General features: G+C 40.6%; 1 protein-coding gene across 3 annotated transcripts in view; it reads left to right on the top strand.

Annotated features, from left to right (window-relative positions):
- Positions 1-15,916, top strand: part of ZFYVE28 (zinc finger FYVE-type containing 28) — a 162,581-nt gene that overhangs the window by 105,709 nt on the left and 40,956 nt on the right. For all 3 annotated transcript variants that reach the window (XM_074587398.1, XM_074587397.1, XM_074587396.1), the window contains exons 7-8: positions 3,995-4,096; positions 11,540-12,901. In XM_074587398.1, coding sequence (XP_074443499.1) covers positions 3,995-4,096; positions 11,540-12,901 — 1,464 coding nt within the window. The remainder of the gene's footprint in view (positions 1-3,994; positions 4,097-11,539; positions 12,902-15,916) is intronic.

Genomic DNA, 15,916 nt, shown 5'->3' with positions numbered 1-15,916 from the left:
TGAGTCAGCAAGAACTACTTCGCTTCATGGCAGCCTGCTTGTTGAAGCCCAGAAAGCTTTGGTGGGTAAAAAAAACTGTGTATCCTTGGTAACAGGATAATTTGTCTTAAGCCACCCAAAAAAAAAAAAGTGACTTGTAAAAGAAGCAACTTCTCTCTCTTCTCCCCTTTCCCTGTTCCTACCTTCAAAACCCTAGTCCCCAAAATAATGTCGATCAAGTGCAGTAGTCAGATTTCTTGGACCCTCTGTTACCTTGACACTTCTGAACTTTCTCATGGCCATCTGTGGTGGGTTGACCCTGGCTGGATGCCAGGTGCCCACCAAAACTGCTTATCGTTCCCCTCCTCAACTGGACAGGGGAGAGGAAAAAAATACAACAAAAAGGTCACAGGTTGAGATAAGGACAGGGGGAGATCATTCACCAATTAAGTCATGGGAAAAACAGACTTGACTTGGGGAAAAGAGATTAATTTATTACCAATCAAATCAGAGTAGAATAATGAGAAATAAACCCCAGTCTCAAAAACACCTTCTCCCCAACCACTCCCTTCTTCTTAGGCTTAACTTTACTCCCTGATTTTCTGTCTTCTCCCCCTGAGCAGTGCAGGTGGATGGGGAATGGGGGTTGTGGTCAGTTCATCAGACATTGTCTCTGCCATTCCTTCTTCCTCATACTCGTCCCCTGCTCCAGTGTGGGGTCCCGCCCACAGGAGAGAGTCCTCCATGAACTTCTCCAACATTGAGTCCTTCCCATGGGCTACAGTTCTTCATGAACTGCTCCTGAGTGTGTCCCCGCCATAGGGTCGCAAGTCCTGCCAGCAAACCTGCTCCAATGTGGGCGCCTCTCCACAGGTTCAGAGGTCCTGCTAAGACCCTGCTCCAGCATGGGCTCCCCATGGGGTCACAGCCTCCTTCGGGCATCCACCTGCTCTGGTGTGGGGTCTTCCACAGGCTGCAGGTGGATATCTGGTCCACGATTAACCTCCATGGGCTGCAGGGTGACAGCCTGCCTCGCCGTGGTCTTCACCATGGGCTGCAGGGGAATCTCTGCTCTGGTGCCTGGAGCACCTCCTCACCCCCTTCTTCATTGACCTTGATGTCTGCAGAGTTGTTTCTCTCACATACTCTCACTCTTGTCTCTGTCTGCAATTGCACAATTTGGTTTTTCCCCCTTCTTAAATATGTTATCCCAGAGGCACTACCACTGTCGCAGATGGGATTGACCTTGGCCAGTGGCGGGTCCATCTTGGAGTTGGTTGCTATAGAATCATAGAATCTTCATGGTTGGAAAGGACCTTTGAGATCATCGAGTCCAACCATACACACACAAAAAAACCCAAACCCCTACAATCTCTGCCACTAGAGCATGCCCTGAAGCGCCACATCTAGATGTTTCTTAAATACCTCTAGGGATGGGGACTCAACCACCTCCCTGGGCAGGCTGTTCCAGTGCCTGACCACTCTTTCAGTAAAGTAATTCTTCCTAATATCTAATCTAAATCTCCCCTGCCGCAACTTCAGACCATTTCCTCTGGTCCTGTCGTTATTTACTTGGGAGAAGAGGCCAACACCCACCTCTCTCCAACCTCCTTTCAGGTAGTTGCAGAGGGCAATGAGGTCTCCCCTCAGCCTCCTCTTCTCCAAGCTAAACATGCCCAGCTCCCTCAGCTTCTCCTCATATGACTTGGTCTCCAGACCCCTCACCAGCCTGGTAGCTCTCCTCTGGACACGCTCCAGCACTTCAATGTCCCTCTGGTACAGAGGAGCCCAGAACTGAACACAGTACTCGAGGTGAGGCCTCACCAGTGCCGAGTACAGAGGCACGATCACTTCCCTGCTCCTGCTGGCCACGCTATTCCTGATACAAGCCAGAATGCTTTTGGCCTTCTTGACCACCTGGGCACACTGCTAGCTCATGTTAAGCTGGCCATCCACCAGCACCCCCAGGTCCTTTTCTGCTGGGCAGCTTTCCAGCCACTGTTCCCCAAGCCTGTAGCGTTGCCCGGGGTTGTTGTGACTGAAATGCAGGATCCGGCACTTGGCCTTATTAAATCTCATAGAGTTGGCCTTGGCCCATGGATCCAGCCTGTCCAGGTCCCTCTGTAAAGCCTTCCTACCCTCAAGCAGATCAACACTCCCACCTAGTTTGGTGTCATCTGCAAACTTACTGAGGGTGCACTCAATCCCCTCATCCAGATCATTGATAAAGATATTAAACAAAACTGGCCCCAAAACTGAGCCCTGAGGGACGGGACACTGCTGGTGACCGGCTGCCAAGAGGATTTCACCCCATTAATCACAGCTCTCTGGGCACGGCCATCCAGCCAGTTTTTAATCCAGCGAAGAGTACACTTGTTTATGCCATGATTCGCCAGCTTCTCCAGGAGAATGCTGTGGGGGACAGTGTCAAAGGCCTTACCAAAGTCCAGACAGACAATGTCCACAGCCTTCCCCACATCCAGAAGGCGGGTCACATAGTCATAGAAAGAGATCAGGTTGGTTAAGCAGGACCTCCCTTTCCTAAACCCGTGCTGGCTGGCCCTTATCCCTTGACTGCCCTGCACTTGCTGCGAGAGCTCACTCAAGATGATCCTGTCCATGATCTTTCATTGGACATAGGGAAAGTTTCTAGCAGCTTCTCACAGAAGCCACCCCTGTTGCCCCCCTGCTACCAAAACCTTGCCATGCAAACCCAATAAGCCATCTTCCAGCCTGATGGGAGACCACAGGACTATCCTGCTACCAGGGCATGAGCCAGATTCTGGGTTTATAAACAGAAGAAAAGTAGCGGTATTTCCCAGATGGTAAACAGGGTAAGTGGTCCCCCCCTTTTTTTTTTTTCTATGATACTTTAGGGAGTTTTGTATAACTTGTGACATCAGCTTTTCTGCTGTGTCTCAGAGAGCCTTTGGTGGTCAGGCAGAGTGCTTGCTAGCAAACAGCCAGTGAGCAAAAGACATCAACAGTCTTGTCAGCCAAGGGTCCCCATTACTCTGGATGATTTGGATGCAGAGTAGCTAGAAAGCTCTCTGAAGCAACATGTAATTTGAGTGTAAGGAAAGGAACATACCTTTGAAATACCTCAGGTAACTGAGCACTGACTGTACAGGCAGGAAGGGGAAAATGGCCTGGGAAAAATAAACCCTCAAAAAAAATCTGAAGTGTGAGAATCTGTGATCCATTTGCCTTAGAGAAACATACGTTGTTTTTGCAGTGGGTAGAGGTTTAAACAGTTTTAAGCAGAGTGATGCCTGGTGTGGGTGGAATCCACTCTCAGATACAGTGCGCTATGATGCAGAAGATACGGTGAAGAAAGTGAATTTAATCCCTGACACACAGACAGGTTAGGGCAGTAGTGATTTGGTCAGGAGGAACTATCGAGGTATCTACAGTGGTGTACACGGAGGCTTTCAGGACCATGAACTAACCTCTTTCCAGGGAAATTTCTACAAGTGCTGAGTTGATTTAGAAACATGGCGTTATCAAAATATGTGATATTTTGTGTGATTTAGCAAATGCATTCTCTTTTTTACTACATGTTAATATGAGGTTGTACTTATCTTAGAGGTGGAAAAATAGCATCTCAAGAGTCAACTATCTCACCTAGAAATTACTTAGACTGTAAAGAAAAAGCGATTTACAATGTCTCCCAAATCAGTGGACTTTCCCCAACTTACTTGATAGGGTTTTTTTTTAATGGGTCAGCTGCAGCAATGAAATAAATGTATGTTCTTCCCCTTATGCTTCTATTGCCTCTTCTCCCACGCGTGGGCTGGGGGGGAAGATGGGGGTGGATGGAGGGGATCTTCTTCCTGTTCCTTTAAATAGCATTTAATTCTAACTGTGGGTGGGTAAGACAAAAATATGACAACAATATGTAACTTGAGTGTAACTGTAATGTTTATGTGCAGTTGCTTTTCTGACTCCTTAGTAGTTGCTCTATGTAATGTAATTTTCATTTTTGTGTGTGTTCATGCCTGTGTGTGAATTACAGTGGCCTTGTTGTCTACTCCGAGGGACCGTTAAACTTGGACCATAAACCAGAAGATATGTCTGAACTCTTCAGACCTTTTCACACTTTGCTAAGAAAAATAAGGCAAGTAATACAATGGTCGTAACTGCTTCTCTTCTGAAGTGAAAATCGGAGGCCTAAAAAAAACCACTTTTCTAGGCATTTGTGTGTTCTGTTTGCTGTGTGTCGTGGTTTAACCCCAGCCAACAATTAGGACCATGCAGTCATTCACTCACTCCCCCACCTTCTCCCCTGCCAGTGGGATGGGGAGAAGAGGGAGGAAAAAAAACCAAACAAGCTGAGATAAAGACAGTTTAATATAACAGTAACAGAGGAGAAAATAATAATAATGGTAAAAGAATATACAAAATGAAGTGACACAACACAAGTTACTCTCACCACCTGATGATCGATTTCCCAGCTGAGCAGTGATCGCAGATCCCTGCACCCAGCCAACCCCCATTTATATACTGAGCATGATGTCTATGGTATGGAATATCCCTTTGGCCAGCTTGTCCTGTCAATGCTCTCTCTCAGCTTCTATGGGAAGACAAAAAAATGCTTGACTTAATATAAGCATTACTTAGCAACAACTAAAACAATCTGTGTTATCAACATTATTCTCATACTAAATCCAAAACACAGAAGCTACTAGGAAGAAGAAAAACTCTATCCCAGATGAAACCAGGACACTGTGTTAAACATAAACTGCGTTTTCCTCTCATCTACCTGATATACCCATGAAATAACTAGATGTAGTTTTTAATTTCATGGGAGCTTTCAGAACTTTTCATCTCTTTGTGGTAGTTTCTTTTTTTTCTAATATCATTTTGTTACATTTCAGATTTTCCTTATGGTTGGATGAGGCTTGAAATAGGATGAGGCTTGAAATACTAAAGTTGAGGTTATTTTGGGGAGATCCTGTTTCTAATTAGCATCAATGTTTCTGTTTAACTAGGCTTATTACATTTTCTCCATATGTTATGATGCAATACTGATATTTTTCTTAATCTAATATAAATGACTATCAGTTTTTCATATTGTTGATCTGTTTTTACAGGATGGATCATTTTATATATTCCTTTTTTCACGGTGCTTCAGTCTTGGTAACCATTGGAAATGTGGGCTTTGTCTCAACTTGTGTATAAAGGGCATTAAAATATATTTTTCTTATGGTTGAGGTCTTTTGAAGATTGATCTGTTGCTTTGGAGAAATCAAGCTGTATCTTTAAAGGATCTTTATATCAAGATTACTTATGGTTTTTATATTCACCCTTAAGGTATTTTATCTGGATGTTGAAAAAAAAAAGTTTTCTAATCTGTAAGCCCCGTTATTTTCTTAGAATACACATTTATATACCAACTACAAATTGTGTTCCTAGAAATCTCTAGAGATAATTTGGCAGAAGTTTTTCTTTCCTGAGTTTAATTTTCACCTGTTTATTGCCCTCCCTGTATGTCGTGATGACAGTTTAACGTAAGAATAGTTTTCACGTAGATAAGTTAATCCAAATTAATCTCCCCTCATCCATTAGAAGTGAAGCATGTCCTGAGGGAAAATGTGAGGGATGTTTCAGAGAGGAGCCTATTTCTGAAGCTAGCTTTTATGAATATCCAGACCACATCCTTTTGTGTCCCTTGAAGATTTCCTAGTATTTCTGTCCAGAAGTGATACAGTTTTATTTTTAGGTACGTTAATGAAATTCATATTGAAATCTCAGAATTAAAATTGACAAATCAACATGTTTGGGGGTCTTTTTGAGTGATTATCGTTTTATAAAACACTGAGTAAAGAAGGAGGATGTGAATTGAGGAGCAAAACTTAAGCTAGAGGGGAAAAAAACTTTAATGATACTGAAGCTGAAAAGGTCCATGAAGTTAAAGTTAAAATATCTTATTCGTTAATATATGGCTTTTTCACCAGCATTCCACTGGCTGACTAAAGCCAATAGAATATTTAAAAGCTAATATACTAATACTTAAAAGCTAATATACTTCTCATAATCTGTACTTTCTGCTTGCTCCTTACATTTCATTGATTTTCATTTTCCGTTTTGTGAGGTCAGTTTATTGCTTAGTCCATTTAATTTTCTTTTACTCTGAACTTGATGCTTGGGTTGAAAACACAGTAGTGAAACGCTTGTTTGTTCAATAACTATGATTTTCAATGCAAGCTTCAAAAAAAGAAAAGACTCAGATTCATTTTTGGAAAAAGTTCTGATATACTTTAAGACATATTTATTCTTTCAAGTGAACATTAAGAAATGTGATTTCAGTTGTCTAGCAGGCAAGGTTTGCAAAATGTTCTAGTGAGATAGCATCTATCAGAGCAAAAATGTAAGTAAGTTGTAATGTGAAATTTTCTCTGGCAGTCTCTGAAAGAATGTCAAGGGACTTGAATGTTTGCAAGAACTGCGCTCAAAAAGATCCATTAATAATATTCTTGAATGAAAAATACATTGAATGAAAACAACGAGGTACAAATAAGTGTCCAGTTCATGTAGTATAACTAAATTAGTTCTAAAAGTACCTAAGCTGTCTAGATTTTAATTTTTTTTTGTTATCACAGATTTTATTTTTTTAACTCAGCAGGCTACAAATCCTACTCGATGAGAATGTTCACAAAAAGCTGTAGGGGAAAATGGAACGAGATATTTGAACTTGTCCGCAGCAAAAAGGAAGCATTTTTTCAGGGAGTCTTTCTCCAGTCTCCATCAGCAATAGTTAAGGGATGAAAATAGATTCAAGTAGTCTTCTGTTAAAACAGTTACATCTTGTATTGCAGTTGTGGCCTGTTGTAAGACTATAGAACAGCATCTTACTGCAGAATATGATCATATCCCAGTAAATTTCTCCATAAAGTTCTACAACTTTTTAGCCAACTGAATATTTTAATTTGTGGAATAACAACAAATATACAGTGGATTATTTTGTAGGATTACAGGTAACTTTTCTGCTGTATTATCCTAAAACATCTCTCCTGGTAAAGGCAATGATAAGCACTGTATTTATGTGGATCCACGTAATTAAATCGGAACTAGCAGAGAAAAATATCTATCGACTAGGAAAATTTTTGGTTTCCTATTGGTGGCTGGCAACTTTGAAAGCAATAGAGATTGTGGAGACTTTCTGAGCGAAAGCAGTAAGGGTTCTTCTTTAGGTTTGGTAAGGTTGAGCAGCAAATGATGACTTTGAATGTTTTAATTAATACCTAAGCAAGGTGCTTGTTGTTTTTTATTTTAGGTACAAAACATCAGCATTGATATTTTATGCATCTACTAATGCATAATTATGTAGTAGTGTTATCTCTGTTCCTTTTAAACTAAGACATTTGAACCATTTCTGCCAAACTATTGCAATCTGCCTGGTTAAGTATACAAAGCATATCATCCTGCTATATGCATAGATATTTAATTTGGATGCCTGTGACACTGAACAGTCTCGTGATAAAATATTACCTATACTATGTACACATTTGAGGCTGCCATACAGAGATTTTTAGAGGTTAGCAAACCTGGGATTTTGCAGTACTCCCTAGTTCTGCCCTTTTTTCAGAGCCCTCTAATTGCCTGATGCTTGTTTCTGGACCGTTACAGTTGATGGCAGGGCCCCTGTGGGTTTTGGTGGTGCAGAATCAAGCAGGTTGCAGATGAAGTGATGCAGAATCAGAGCATCATAGCATTTTAACTACCATGAAACCTTTCTGTATCAATGACTAGAAATCAAATGCAGTATACCTGTTGTCAATATGTAAAAGACTGGGGGGGAGCTTGTCAAACTTGTATGCTTTTAAAGTGTGCACAGTGACTGGGGGAAAAACTGGTTAATTTTCCCAAGATGGCTGTATTTAAACTTTGAGTTGACTTAAAACTTCTGCAGTAAAGGAGTACAAGTGATATTTGTTATATATCAGTGTTGGTTTCTCAGTGTTGATGTATCAGAGCAGATCTGTGTACTTTGTGCTGAACTCAGCTCGGCACTGCAGAAACAGGAGGAGCAAATTGCATTCCTGTACCTGCATCATGTTCTTATGGTGGCAGCTCTGTAAAGACAGCTGTTTGCTCTGTTCAGAGCATGAGCTGAAGCACAGACTGGCAATAACAACGATGCTGTTCTCTGAAAACAGACAGTTTAAAATTCTAGTCAGATTAGGAGGAAAGTTAATGGAGGAAGCTTGGAGAATGTGTGAGATCAGTGTACCTGGGGTTTTGTGGCCCTGTCCTCTATTCAGCTGAATTTGTCTTTGAATGGACATCTGGCCTCAGATCTTTAAAGACGTAATTTCTGCACCCTGGATTTGGCAGTAGAGTAAAACACATTTATCGGTTTTGCAATAGGCAGAGTAAATTTCTACTATGGCTTGTAACAAGCAGAGTACATCTTAAGAACTTGCCTTGTTTTTCTGCCACTGGCTGTGGCCACTGGAAAAAAAAATGTTGCTCGTATTTTCAAGGCTAGATTGCCGTCCTGTGATGCTATACCAAAAAGAGTAAAAGCAGGTGCAACCTCAATATGCGCCTTTATTAAATTCAGTGTTTTCTAAAGCTTCTGTGGGAAGGAAGCGCACTGCTGCTGTCAGGGTGCATTGCAGAAGCTCTCTTTACCTGCAGCTTCTGAATACTCAAAGCAGAGGGAGAAATTTTTTTTTTATAAGCGCACAGCACTTGTGTGGATCCAATGACAAGTTACAGATGCTTCAACAGAAAGGAAATGAACCGTGGAAGTAGCTACAGCTTAATTAAACCTTATGGTTTAATAATGATGCCTGATGTTTAGTTTTGAACTTTCAGTAGTGAGATTTAACATTTCTTTCCCTATACTGGTTGACATTAATTTTATTCTCAATATCTCCATAGGCATTTTAAAACATGCCACGTTCCTAACGTTTGTAGTGAATCCTGTATAATCTAATATACAGTGTATCAAAAAGATAACTGTTGATTTGTCACCTTGCAATGAAACTTGCATTTAAAACAGCCTAGTGAGTCCAGGGGTTTTATGCAGAGAAGTGAAGATAATGGTCCAAATCTTTTACAACAAGCTGTATTTGTTAATAGCAGATTTTCTAGTGTTTGAATTAGGGAAATGAGCATGTTTCCTTTGAATTTAAAGCAGGATTATTTCTCTACTGAAATAACAGGGCTGGTGGACTACTACGTATAATCCAACTGATTACGTAGAGCAACTCTTGCAAGGCAGCATGGAAGACTCACTTAGGAAGATATGAGGACTGTCAGCTGATTTCATTGAATTTTTTTTTTGAGTCAAGCTTTTACTTATCCTCAAAACTACACACAATTGTTCTTTAATTTTGAGGTGTTGTTATTGGTAGAAACAAAGAGTTCATTACTCAAGTCAGTGAAGCTAGCCAGCATAAAGTAAATCTGTATTTCTAGCACTTAACTTATAAAGCAAATTCCTTTGACCGCTGCTGGTATAGTCTATATTTGTAGAAGCTGCTAATTCTTATCTCATGTGTTTTGAGAAGAGGGGTATGAGTGTGGTATATGGAGAAGCATAGCTGATGTTTGAGCGGTTGACTGTTGATTAGTTCCTGACACGCACATTTTCAGCCATGCAAGAAAAGTTCACTGAGGATTATTGAACACACAAGGATTCCACCTTGGTTCAGAAATCCCTGAGCTATGGGCTGCGGGAAGCCAGCAGGATGCACTCAGACATGTTCATGTGTGCTTATGCTCTTCCTTAGAATCTGTTATCAGAGACAGGCTTCTCTATTTGATGAACCCTGGCCTGACCCGGAAATATCTTAGTTTTTAATATCTTTGTATAAGTGACGAACAAGCTTAAATCCTTCATTGTTGTGTTTGTGTGCTAACACTGTTTGTTGTAGGTTATTTAATTAAAGACCCAACTGTTTCTAAAAGATTGCCCGTTTTCCTTTCTTACTCATTTATAACTGAAAAAATTGTAAAACTTCAGGCTTGAAAATGCATATGAAATTATTTAAAGAAATGCTGACTTCTGTATTAGAGAATGTGGAAACAGGTGAAAAGGGGAGGATGTGATGGTGCAGTTGTTCTTGTAAGGTACTTATTCTGTAGGTTTAGAATTTTTTTCAGAGTCATATAACTCTCATATGCATGAAAGCACGATTATGTTTTTAAATAAAGATGTTGAATGTATGGAATGTACGTAACCATAAAAATGTATATTCTGTACTTGTTCTGACTTAACCATGCTTATCTAAACTTTTATCTTTTTTAAAATTGTAGGGTAGCAGATATACAAGTCAGATACTAGTGATGTATTTTTTTGGGCAATTTGATTTTTTTAGTGATATACTTAGAAAAATATTTTGTGTTTGACAATTTAAAATGCAAGCTGTTGACTGGAAATCAAGATGTGAGATGTGCTGGATGTTTCTTAGGGGTGTTTTTGGTCCACTTGTTCAGACTGAAGGTAGTTCTTTAAGGGAATTCTTTTAATATGTGCTTATTATTATTATTATCATTATTGTTATGATGATGCCAGCTCTGTATCACCTGCTAGCCAATGATTTCTAAACACATAAGGAATAATAGACTCCAAGCCTCTGTTTAAGCAGAAGGTCTTGCTTTTCCTATCCATTCATTAATGCTAAAATATACTTGCTGGTCTTTGAAAATATTGACAGCAGTTCTTGATAGAGGATACTTTTGTATTTGGTTTCTAATTGAGAAGTATAGTGTAAATCAAATTCAGACCTAAAATTACATGCTGCTGTGTCTATGGATTTGTTTTAAAGTACTAAAACATAACAGCCTTAAATAACACTTTGTTTCTAGGTGCTTGTGGTCCTAAACTACAGTACTGAGCACACTTGATAACACTGGGGAGGCTGCATATCTCTAGGAAAACATAGTTTAGTAAATACTAAATGTTTGCTTTTAGGCCTGCCTGATTCTTAACATCACACAGAAGTGTAGCTCCCTAATGACTGAGTTACATGTTCAAGGCAGGAGAGAGCCAACTTCCAATCTGGGTTTTAGTGAACAGGCTTCCAAGACATCAGTGTTGCATAAGTGATATTACTATTTTTAATGGATTCTCTTTATCTGACAATATAATGCTGTGAAACTTCTGCGGTACTCTTTTGCAGAATTATTTTCAGACTCTAGTATGAAGGATGGCAAATTGCTAATCTAAGTCAAATTTTTGAATTAAAATATTAAAATGACAAAATATATCTAATTTTGGGTAATACCTTCACTATACGTAGATGGAAAGGGGAAAGATACCTTTTTGGGTGTGTTTTCACTTATTGTGGGGCTTCATTGCAAGGATGTAAATTGCTTGGTGCCCTGTATTTGCATGAGTAATCTCAAATTCAGGCATCTGCAGTCACATGTGTTCTGAATATGAATGTCAAATGTGCCTTGAGTTACACAGCTGACATTACTCTGTGCTCCCAAGTTCTGGATTTCTGTATTAACAGTAAAAGGGTTTTTTTTTTTAAAAATCTGTAGCATCAATGCCTCTTATGATTGTAAATGCAAAGTGGTGTGTGTATTTCTTCATTTTCAGGGATCTACTTCAGACATTAACCGAGGATGAACTGCACACACTGGAACGTAACCTCTGCATCTCTCAAGATGTGGATTTTCCTGTCAGAGCGGATCCTGAAGTATCCTCTGTCATTACACCGGGCATAACTGCGACTTTGCCTTCTAAGGAGCTTTCAGCAAAAGCTGAAAACACAGAGGCTGAGCTGGCTTGTTCTATGCAGTATGATGAACAGGAGCTGGAACAGCTGAATAGGATGGTACACAGAGTTGGAGATGAAATGTCTTCTCTGCTTTCCCCTCCAAGCATCTGTCAGTCTCCAGCTCACAGACCTAGCCTAAGAAACAGTTCTAGCACAGAGGCTTCGCCAACAAGACACCATCTTGACAATTTAACTGATGATGAGGACAGAGTGTTTTTTATGGATGACCTAGATGGAGCAGGAGAAGCTCTTGCTGGGTTGGATTCAGTAAGTGATACTTTTGCTTGGGTGAATAACCCTTGCCACGACTCAAAACAGAACCTGCAATATAGAGACGCTTTGCTGTATGAGAATGGCCATCAGACAGAAGAAACTTTGCTTTTAAAAGATGCTGAAAGTGACATAAGCAATAATAACAATATCGAAGATAGCAAACAGATGTCTGGCATCTCGGTTCAGAATTCATGTAGTTGTCTAGAAGGTCCGGACTCACAGTTATACCTCAACGGCTGGGATGCGTATGCTGATGATGCAGAAACGGCGGAAGTGATAGCACACAGGACAGGGGGAATGAAAATATCTGCTACTGTAATATTCAATCCTAAATCTCCCTCTAGCTCAGAATCCCCAGTAACAACTCCAGAAGCAGCTATTAGCTGTGTTCCTGGATCTGCTAATCCATTAGCAAATGAGGAGGAGGATGAATCTCATAAACTCAGTATAGCTGCCACAAACTGTCTAATTAATTCGTGTGTGTGTTGTGGCAGCTGTGAAGACAGCAGGGAGGACAGTGTTGAAGGTTTAAAGACTAAACATTCTGCAGGAGGTGTTGTAAATGCTTCATACACATTAGTAAAGTCTAAGGAAATGGACCATGTAGATAACTTGGACAATTCAGTCCCTGCACAGGAAATATTAAAACCGGAAACTTCTGCTTTGTTAGCAGAAAGAGACTTTGGCAGAGAGGAGCAAAGACTGCCGACCTCCTCTAAGTGCCTGGCACATTCCTCAGGTTCACAGGTAGGAGCAGAAAATGATTCACAAGGAGAAGCAGAAAGCATCTCAAATCAGCAGAAGTGGGAGAAGAGAAAACAACTATGTGAGAAAAAAATGGATAACAATGAAGATGCTAGTAGTGAAAGGACAGCAAAAGATGATGTAAAGTCAAGATCTAGTTCAAGGTAAGAGCAACTTGATGTTTTGGTAGTAACTTGCATGTAAATAAATTCCTATATCCTTGTACTTTAGTGATTGGTGTATAATTAATGTTGATTTTAAAGAAAGTAGTGTGTTGCAGGATTAAGGAATTTTTCAATACACTTTTTTTAATGCAAGTATCTTTTTACTGGACTTTATCAGCTTTTTTGGAAAACATTTGGAGAACAGCTGAATTTTAATCGTATAACGTCTCTATAGCATTGAAATCAAGTACACTAATCTTACTAGTTTAACGTAACAAAGAGTGCATTGCTGCTAAATGTTGCACGGGTCATTGCCTCGTTGTACTCTGCTGTTTTGCAGGAAAAGCGTGTCTGGCAGATACTAAAACGTTAACTTCTGCATTAGTGCACAGGATTAAACTGGGATCTAAGCACATCTTACCTTAGCTTCATTTGAGAGAACGGGGTTGATCTGATCATGTTGCCTGTGGGCACAAGTGTATCTGTGAATGTCTGCATGCTGAAGGAGCCTAATAGAGTGCTGAAACAGCTTTTAAACATATTGAACCATTTCAGACAAAGCTGATAGAAGAATAGAGGTCATGGATTAAGGTTCTACATATTTAATGACAATAAGAAACTAGATAACAAGGAGGTGCCATAATAATATTTGTGTTAAAGAAAATGCTATGCTTCAGCTCAACTTTGATTAGACATTAGGGATCCTACACACATCAGTAGAAAACCAGGCTTGATTTTGTTTTACTGTTTAGAGGATAACCTACTTTGTAGTGAGTAATGTCTTCAGTTTTCCTGAAGTATTAATATTATAACGCAGATGGAAGAAATTAAATAGAAGTTGTTGTTGTTTTCTGTATTTCTGTGACAGCTTTCTTCCTTTGTGCCTTACTGTGTCAGTTCTATGGAGTTTATAAGTGTGATGCAGGATCTCTCTTTTTTTATATGTGTTTAGAGTTCAGGATAACACAGTGGGGTAGCTTGAACCATGAAACATTACCACAACATAAAGGCTACAGAAATAAACATTAGCTTAATAACATATCAGTTGAATTATGAAATATCTAACTGGTAGTGGAAAAAGAATGGAGTTCTTTGCACTGGAGTTAATTCCTCTTACAGGTAAAACGCAACTTAGTGTGCACAAAACTCAACCTTTGAGAACGTAATTTTATCTCTCTCATTATTCTGAGTATTTGTGATCTGAGGCTTGCAAGGCCTTACAACAGGGTTTCTGAATGGACTTAATTTTAAGAAGTCATTCACAAATCCCTTTGACATTTCATGCTTTTGCAACACTTCAAGTGGAATATAGCTTAAAAGTAATTACAGTATGTTTAATTAGTGTCCTGATACATCGTTTACAATACTCAGACAATTTGTCTACTAATTTTTGCCTTGGGTAGGATATTAAGTGAAATTTGTGAGAACAAGTCTGCAAAATACGATAAAATTATATATAATAGATGCTTCTTTTTCAGCCTCACATCATTTGTGGATGTAATAATCTCTTTTCCATGTACTTGTCCAGCCTTTGTTAATATTGTGTAAAAACTTTGTATGAGAATTGTCCTTTTACAGAGAGTTCTGTAGATCTGTGTTCCTCTGTGTCCTTTTGCTTGCTCTGGACCTGGCTCTTAACAGCTTCATTGAAAGGATCCTAGTTCCTGCCTGGCCTCTCTGCGCCGGTTGTGATTTTGTAGACCTCAGTCACAATTTTCCCTGTGTGATTGCGTTTTCAGGTTGGGAGAGTCACAGTCTACTTGATGAGAAGTTGTCCATAGCTTTGATCATTCCTCTTGTCTTTCTCTAAACCTTTTTCAATTATACTATTTTCTCTTAGCGGTAAGTGAATCAGAACTACACTTACTCAAGGTATGAGCAAACCATGGATTTGTGCAGTGGCATAATTATTTTCTGTTGTTTTTCCAAAGGCTCACAGAATCACAGAATGGTAGGGTTTGGAAGGGACCTCTGGAGATCATCTAGTCCAACCCCCCTGCCAGAGCAGGGTCACCTAGAGCAGGTTGCACAGGAACGCATCCAGGCGGGTTTTGAATGTCTCCAGAGATGGAGTCTCCACCACCTCTCTGGGCAGCCTGTTCCAGTGCTCTGCCACCCTCACAGGAAAGAATTTCTTCCTTGTGTTTAGGTGGAACTTCCTATGCTCAAGTTTGTGCCCATTACTTCTTGTCCTGTTGCCGGGCACCACTGAAAAGATCCTGGCCCCATCCTCCTGACACCCACCCTTTCAGTATTTATAAGCGTTGATAAGATCCCCCCTCAGCCGTCTTTTTTCCAGGCTGAAGAGACCCAAAATCCTTTCTTCATAAGAGAGGTGTTCCAATCCCTTTGTTGTCGTAGCCCTTTGTTGTACTCTCTCCAGGAATTCCCTGTCCTTCTTGAACCGGCAAGTCCAGAACTGGACATAGTAGAACTGGACACAGTACTCCAGGCGCGGCCTCACCAAGGCAGAGTAGAAGGGGAGGATGACCTCCCTCGACCTGCTGGCTACACTCTTCTTGATGCACCCCAGGATGCCATTGGTCTTCTTGGCCACAAGGGCACATTGCTGGCTCATGGTCATCCTGTTGTCCACTAGGACTCCCAGGTCTCTCCACAGAGCTGCTTTCCAGCAGGTCAACCCCCAGCCTGTACTGCTGCATGGGGTTATTCCTCCCCAGGTGCAGCACCCTACACTTGCCCTTGTTGAATTTCATAAGGTTCCTCTTTGCCCAAATCTCCAGCCTGTCCAGGTCTCTCTGTATGGCAGTACAGCCTTCTGCTGTGTCAGCTACCTCCTCCAGCTTTGTGTCATCGGCAAACTTGCTGAGGGTGCCCTCTATCCCCTCATCCAGGTCATTGATGAATATATTGAACAGGACTGGACCCAGTACTGACCCCTGGGGAACACCACTCGTCACTGACCTCCAACTAGACTCTGTGCCCCTAATCACGACCCTCTGAGCTCTGCCCTTCAACCAGTTTTCTATCCACCTTACTGTCCATTCATCTAGC

Source organism: Larus michahellis, chromosome 5, assembly GCF_964199755.1.
Source record: "Larus michahellis chromosome 5, bLarMic1.1, whole genome shotgun sequence".
In the NCBI taxonomy this organism is placed as follows: Eukaryota; Metazoa; Chordata; class Aves; order Charadriiformes; family Laridae; genus Larus; species Larus michahellis.
This window is presented reverse-complemented; position numbering and strand designations above follow the sequence as displayed.